This window comes from Falco biarmicus, chromosome 4 (assembly GCF_023638135.1).
Source record: "Falco biarmicus isolate bFalBia1 chromosome 4, bFalBia1.pri, whole genome shotgun sequence".
NCBI classification, from domain to species: Eukaryota; Metazoa; Chordata; class Aves; order Falconiformes; family Falconidae; genus Falco; species Falco biarmicus.
Window position 1 is genome coordinate 21699039 of NC_079291.1, and position 7468 is coordinate 21706506.

Consider the following 7468-nt stretch of genomic DNA (forward strand, 5'->3'; position numbering starts at 1 on the left):
TTTTGCAAAAATTCCACAATTTATGACTGAAAAGGGCCCGAAACCCAGGCGGAGTCAGCCTGCGGGCACTGAGGCAGGCCCGGGGCAGCCGCAGGCCGCTCGGCGCGGGGAGCCGGGCGGGCAGCGCCCCCCTGCACCGGCCCCTCGCCGGGCCCAGCCCCGCGGCGCCCCGCACCGCTGGGTGGGCCGCCTCGTCCCGCCCCCTAGAGGCGCATGCGAGGCTGTGCCCTCACTCAAGATGGCCGCCCGCCGCCAGAGTCTCAGACGGGCTTTAAAGCTACAGGGCCGCTGCTTAAAACCGCGGCTGTTTACCTGCGGCCTCCACGCAGCTTGCTCTCGGCCGGTATGGCTGCCGCTCCCCTATTGCTTCCGACGGCGGTGAAGCCATTTTGCCCTCAGTCAAGATGGCGGCCCCCAGGCGCAGCGCGGCGGCCGAGCGGCCGTGGTGAGGTGACGGGGCGCGGGGCTGGTGCGGATCCCGAGCGAGCCGCGCCTGCCGCCGGGGGCGGGGAGAGGCAGGCTCCCGGCAGCGCGGCCGCTCGCGGGGAGCGGTGGGCGCCGGGCGGGCTGTGCCCGCGGCCGGCCGCGAAATGGCGGGCAGGGGCCTGGCCACCGCGGCGGGGGTGTCTGTGCTCGGCCGAGGCCGGGGCGGGGGGCGGAGGCGGGGGGGCCCGTAGGCCGCACGGCTGCAGCCGCTGCTGGCCCGGGAGAAGCGGGGTGGCTCTTGTGGCCCCAAAGCTGTTGGTGCCTCTGCCAGAAGCAGCGTTTGTAGGCTGTAAGGGTTTCCCTCCCGGCCACGAATGGGCTGCGAGAGGCTTCTCTGGTTTTCTTCAGCGGAAAAGATGAAACAATGCAATGGTGCCTTCTTCCCGCTGCAGTAGAACTGGCTACTTGTTATGCAGAATGTAAAGGACGATCCCTGCTCCAGACTTGTATAGATGGTTAAGTATGTGGCATAAACAGAAAACTGAAAATCAAAGGTGAAAGTCCTTGTTGGTTATTAACTCTGCAGAAGATTCCCGATGGAACTTCGTGCACCACCCCATGGAGGCTCCATGGGGCCATTCTTCAGCTGCTATTAGACTCAGTCATAAAGTTGTTGCCGCCTGCTGTTCGCTTACTAACAGCGTTTAGAAATGTTAATTTGACATGCATGTGCGTGTCACTGCCATAAGAAGAGAAGAAACTACTGTCTTAAGTTGTTCTCAGTAAATCTCAGTGTTGCTTTACATGTCACGACCTGTCTTTTCTTGACAGATGCACCATGATGGTAAACAGCATGGAGCTTTCATGTGGAGATGAATGTACAAGTTGAATAATGAGCTCTGTACATGACTTCTCTTCAGAACTGATATTTTTGCCTCTACTTCTGATCTGACACTTAGCCAGAGGGACTTTTGAGCTCAAGTTTCTCAGTATTGTTCTTACCACATAAACAGAGGTCACAGTCATCACTGCTGTGATGTCCTGGGTACAAGTTGCAGTCAGCCGATCCAGTGAGGATATATTTGATGAAGAGGCGGATGAGATGTACCTATTACAGAAGGAATGGAATAGCACCATGAAAAAAAGATTGAAGGTATTTCTATAACAATGAGTTAATAGTCCTGGTAACCATTTTAGATTCACTGATACGTGCCTTGATATACGTATGGTTGATTTAAAAGGGAAAACTAACAGTGGCTGCTTAAAAGTTATTGTGGCTTGGTTTCTTCTGATTGTCAGAGAAATGTTGCAGGGATTTATAGAAGCGCTCTCCTAGCAGTCGTCAGAGCAAAGTACTGTTGTACCACAAGACATCGTCTTTCTCTGTACCCCCATGTGCATTTGTAAAAGGCAGTGCGAAATTATGATGCGAGCTATTTACTTTATACCTGTAGGTATACTGCCAGTAAATGTAGGGCAACACAGCTAAACAGTGCTAATAAAGAAATATGAGATGTTTGGATTTTTATGTAGAGTTCTTCACCAGTCAGATTTGAGATGTGTGACTCCCATGTGGAACCACAATTGGAGGTTGTGGTCTGGGTAGTTCTTTGGCTTATTTATTCCCCTAGTGAAAAATGTATTTTATGAAAGCTGGTTTCCACAGCCCTTGCCTCTCTGGAATTCTGCAGGGAACAAAACAAGTATATAAACCCAGGTTGCTTCAACAGATATATTATCATTCCGAGTGGGGCCAATAAGGCTCGTCTGCTCACGGGTGAACAGCATTTGGCTGAAGCACATGAATGGAAGCTGTTGTGTAGGCTGTTGATGAGGAAGGGTATTACAGCAGAGCTGTTGTATTACTCTCCAAGGAAAAGTTTCCTGCATCTGAGTCCTTTGAAAGGACTGGTTTTCTTAAGGGGCTGTTTAGTGTTCTTACACAAATCCCTCTGGTATTTTATGAGTAGATACTGCAAAATTATAAAATTTTATTGAGGTTAGAGCTGTATGTTGGGCAAAATAAACATTCTTGTTCCTGGCTATTTTCTCTAGCAAAGCCACCAGTTTTCTTCTCTCATGAGTAAATAGAAGTTTTCACTCTTACAACTTGCGGTTTTGGTGTGAAAGAAGTTAAGAATTATTCTACATTATATGGTAGTGTGATTAGAATATAGAGAAATTAGTTCTGCATTAAAATCATTAGCTGTTTCTTACAGAAAAATGACAATGTTATGTGTATTTATATGTGACTCACTCCATTACCATCTTCTTTTCTGGTATAACTCTCAAATTGAGTGAGATCTGGTTAATAGAGAAGCAAGGCTCAATAATTAGTTTTATGAAAGATGGAAAGGCAGATGGATTACAGACAGGAGAGTACCTCTGCTAAAGGGGAAGCTTTGCAGTTTATGTGTTTTTAGATGTCTAGAAATCTATATGTAGTATTCTTTAACAAAAATGTCATAAAGGAATTGGTCATCATAAAAGTAAGCATGCTTTCCTGCAGATTTGTCTTGTTTTGTGATGTTTCTAAAAAATACTTCCTTTACTTTCTGACCTTCTGGGAATCCTTTTGGAAAAGAACTGGATCTTACACAGAAAATCATATCATACTGCAAAAAGCTTGTTTTGGCAATGGGGGTGTTTTTAGGAGGGATGTTCAAATCTAGAAGCTATAATTTAAGAGACTGAATACTTGTTTAAAATTTTTTTTTATTGTTATGAAACTGTCACAGGTCCATTTTTTCATCTTGTGAACAACCTGTTTCACTATTATTATAGGAAGGCTATAGGGATGGAATTGAGGCTGCGAAAGAACTTGCACTCCAGGAAGGCTTTAATCAAGGTTACAGACACGGTGCTGAGCTGATGGTTACGTGTGGCCAGTTCAGAGGAACCCTGAAGTAGGTTACAAACTCCTTAGTCATGTGTGTGTGTGGAGGGTGTGTATGGAGGTAGCATGCATGCAGTTTTGTGTTTGTTTTTAAAAAAAGTGCATTGTAAATCTGTCCAAAGTGAGCAACCTGAGAATTCTCAGGTCTTGCATACAGCGGTTTACCTACCTGGGTTTAGGGTGATCATCCTTAAAAGTCCTCTTGCAGTTACTCTTCCAAAATTATCTGAATCTATATCTTTAAACTTAATATTCAGTTGTACTGCTTGAATTTCCCAGAAAATTAAACGTATATACATTTATACAGTATAGATATCCTGTCACATTGCTATCTCCCCTCAACTGGAGGTCAGTGTGGGTACATGTAGTCATTTTTCTTTTTTTGTTTTTGACTTTTCAGTGCTCTCTTATCCTGGTGTCATTTTAATGGACATGATTCTGCTTTAAGTAAGATAAATAATCTTCTTGACATGGTTGGAAAATATGAAGATGATGTGCTTAAGTATTTGAATTCTATTGAACAACAACCACATCTTGGACACATTCTAGATTCTGTTCAAGACATGGACCTTAATCACACAGCTCCAGCTGGGACAGAATACAATGAAGTTAAAGCTGGAAAACACGAAGGTGGTGGCAGCTGTGGAGAAAACATTTGTAGAAGTAACGGTGAGGTTGGTTCCTCACAGTCAGAGTGCAGCAATGCAAAACTCTGCACAGATCCTGAAAGGTCAACCCTTGCTTGGGTTAAAAACCAGACTATTTGGCTAGTAGAGCAACTGGGCTTATCACTGGATATAGTTCATCATGTCCAGCAACTCGAACGCTAGTTTTTCTGTCTCATAGTATTTTAAAAATATCTCAACTGGTTTTGATTCTCAGTTTGTGGACCATGTACAGGCTGATACATCACTTTGTTTTAGGGAAATCAGATTTTGATAGTTCCCAGTAGAGGTAATTTCTGTAAATCTTCACCATGCTTTGGCTCCTTGCAAAAAACACCTTGTTTTCAATCTTAAATGTAGCTTTCACAGAAAGGGGAAATGACTTTTAAAGCTCTACAAAGATTTACTAAATATGTTTCTGTTCTGTGTTAGAAGCTACTGTTTCACCCTTACTTTCTGTTTTGGTGGCAGTTTGGAATGAAGCAGGTCCCTTAAATAGCCCTCCAAATCGGTCCCCTCTAGTACCTAAAAAATAAAGTGTCCAGCGCTATGGACAAACTATTCTTGCAGAATAAGCTGCTGTTGATGATAGGCAAACTCTATGCAAAATAGAACAGGATTTGCTGCTGATTTCTAGAGTGCTGTCACTCTAGTCACTATATAAAATGTAGGAATTTTTCACCTTTTGCCAAATTCTTCCTCTAACGTAACTGCTATGCAATGCACTTTCACAGTTAAAAACTATTTCTTCCCTCTGTCATACAATTCTATTTATTTCACTTTTGCTGAAAACACACTTCTCTTCAAATGCAGAATTACTGGCAATTCCTTTGTTTTACTGTTAGACAGTAAAGACTGTTTACTCTTCCCCTGTTAGGCCACACTAAACAAGTTTCCAGTCTAATGAACTTCCTTGTGTTATTTTTGTGTTTATTTTGCCAGTCCTTCTCACCTGAACTCTCTGTCCCTCATTCCCATAGTGTTTTTCCCAAACTCTTCAAGGAAGCCAGGCTCATTCACCTTCTCTTAGAAACTCATTGTCAGTCACATGTGCGTATTTCTGACAACTTTGTATTTCTGTGCCAACATTCTATATTTGACTCCTTTTCCTGTTGCTTGCCTTAACTGTAGCTGCAAATTGCTCTGGTCAGGAAGTCTTTTCTTTGCGAGTGCCTATGCTGTTTTACAGTAATTAAACTGATCTACAGTAAGTTAGGAGTTTATTTGGTTTAAGTTGCTTCTAACTTCGTGTCTGAGACAAAGCAAAGACAAGACAGAGACAAACTGAAATTTTAAACAGCCAACCTAACCATACTAAAAAAAAATAATCACAAAACAGTGTTATAGTTTGAGGCCAGAAAAAAGCTAAGGTTAAAATTACTTGATTTCCAGAGACAGAGTTTACAACTTTCTCACTAAAGACTCTATTATCCTGCCATGGAGTTGGTAGACTGTAAGTTTGGCTGCCATTCAGTACCACTCTTGCATCAGGGGAAAAACAGAGCTGCAATTAGGAGTCTTTTATTGAACTTGTTTCTGAAATAGTGGACAAATAGGGCTGTCTGCATTAATTACATATGTGTACAATTGTTCAAACAACTTTCTTTTTCGCAATGTATTTAGCATAATGCTGATATGGATAAACATTACTTTTTTACAAGTGCATGTGTTATGTTGTAGCCTGTATCATGTATGTTGGGCAGAAATTTCTGCCAAACTGTGGCAGAATATGGTGCAGACAAAATTAAGGGTTACTTGAGCAGTGTTAGATGTTCCAAATCTAGAAGTTTAGAAATTCAAGAGCATTACTTTAATAGTGTGCAAAGGGGAAGCTCCATTCACAAATTACTAAGTAGACAGTGAGCTTGCCAAGTTCACTCCAACCACTTCTGCAAAAGCAATCTACGCCAGGGAAAATATTTTTTTCTGTTTGATTTTCAAACAATAGATTGTGTGTTTTACTTATCTTTCATACCAGCTTCTCTACTAGCCGTGGAATTACTTTCCTCCACTCTGCACAAAGTTTCTGTGCTTACTGTGGGGTTACTTTTTCCATGTTATCACCCACAGTTTCCAGTTTGGCTGTGGAGAGATTTTCTTTTGGGTTGTCTGCAATACTTGGCTTTTCTGTCACTGCCAAATCTTGCTGACCAGCCACAGAAAGACTTTCTTCAAGACTATTAGAATCCATAATTTGCTCACATGATGGTTCAGGTTTTTGTTTTCTGTTTACTTCCTTGTCTTGTGTTTCACTATCAGCTTTCACCTTGGCAGCGTTCCTGAAAATAGCTCTCATGACAACGGGGACTGACATGCAACTGGAAGAGGAAATGAAACGTTAATCACTACTACAGACTTTATCCATTCTTCAGAGTGCTTCTTTTCTTAAACTGCAGCTGACACCTGAGTGATACCTGTGGTGGAAAAACAGCACTACCTCCTTGCATCTTTTTGCCTTGTACAACCTGATAGATGTTACATCATAGCTACAGTATAGCTATGTGTGCTACACTGGAAATATATGTTGACACCATGAAATCGAGTACTGAATCTTTGAGCACAGCAGTGCAAAGAAGCTTTGACAGAAAGAGTGGGAGAGTTTGGTCAAAAAAAATAAGGGTGCTTTTAATGAAAACCTAAACTAATAATATTAAAATATATTCATTCTTGCTGAGTTTTATACTTGTAACTTTCACGTTTTGTATAAGGCATATTTAAAATACACTAACTTTTTTTTTTCCACACTACCAATAGAATTACCTGATTCTAGGAATAGTATCTAGTATCCTGTGACTTAAGACAGGGCAGGCTAATTAAACAGGTTCAAAATCCAGCCTGCATCGATCTTGCTGTCATCAAAAAGATAATAGCTGTAGACTAGCTTATGCCAAATGAACTGGTGCTCTTAGTTCTTTCTCTAGTGTGTGTTCATATATCACAGCAACTTGCCTCTCTTGGAATTTTTTTTTTTTTTCAGAAAACAAGCCAGAGACAGTGTTGTAGACATGCCATATACACCTTACTTTATGAAAAGAAGCACTGACTGCTATTAGGTAGATGTGGAAAAAGTCCTTTCCAATGCTATTCTAAGGTATACCAGTCATGAGACTGTCATCAGCTAGGGTCTATAGAAAAGCATGTCTACAAAAGAAAAAAGCATCTTTATAAAAGGTAAACCTCTTTATTCAAAAGTGTTTCTGTGCGCCACGTGCTTTCTACTGGAAACACTTTCGCTTACTATTTATGTATAACATTTTTGGAGGAGATACTCAAGACACTAAAGTAACATTCTCACTATTCGAACTTTTTACTAGAGTGAAGTTTCCTTAGTTGCTGAGTTTATGGCATTGTGAACACACATGATATTTCCATTAAATGGACACCTGAGGTTCATTCCAACTGTTAGGAAATAAAACTACTTACCGCTTCACAGCTCTTGCTATAAAGTCATCGCTAGAATTAAGACTTGGATCTTGAGGAT

The 7468-nt window shown here is 41.9% G+C and overlaps 1 protein-coding gene across 4 annotated transcripts; it reads left to right on the forward strand.

Moving 5' to 3' along the window:
* The first annotated feature begins 222 nt into the window (after nt 1-222).
* Nucleotides 223-6661, forward strand: YAE1 (YAE1 maturation factor of ABCE1). 4 transcript variants are annotated; one of them, XM_056336783.1, is made up of 4 exons: nt 223-450; nt 1258-1579; nt 3211-3332; nt 3723-6661. In XM_056336783.1, the coding sequence occupies exons 2-4, from the start codon at nt 1463-1465 to the stop codon at nt 4150-4152; spliced, it is 669 nt and encodes a 222-aa protein (XP_056192758.1). In that variant the 5' UTR covers nt 223-450; nt 1258-1462; the 3' UTR covers nt 4153-6661. The 4 variants fall into 4 exon arrangements, with proteins under 4 accessions (XP_056192758.1, XP_056192757.1, XP_056192760.1 ...); XM_056336782.1 differs by having other exon boundaries at nt 223-445; XM_056336785.1 differs by lacking the exon at nt 223-450 and having other exon boundaries at nt 661-1579; nt 3723-3991; nt 6262-6661.
* Nucleotides 6662-7468: the final 807 nt, after the last annotated feature.

Coding starts and splice junctions, on each gene's coding strand:
- YAE1 (XM_056336783.1), top strand. CDS start 1,463: ATGTCCTGGGTACAAGTTGCAGTCAGCCGATCCAGTGAGGATATATTT. Junction 1,580..3,210: donor CCATGAAAAAAAGATTGAAG/GTATTTCTATAA, acceptor CTATTATTATAG/GAAGGCTATAGGGATGGAAT. Junction 3,333..3,722: donor CAGTTCAGAGGAACCCTGAA/GTAGGTTACAAA, acceptor TTGACTTTTCAG/TGCTCTCTTATCCTGGTGTC.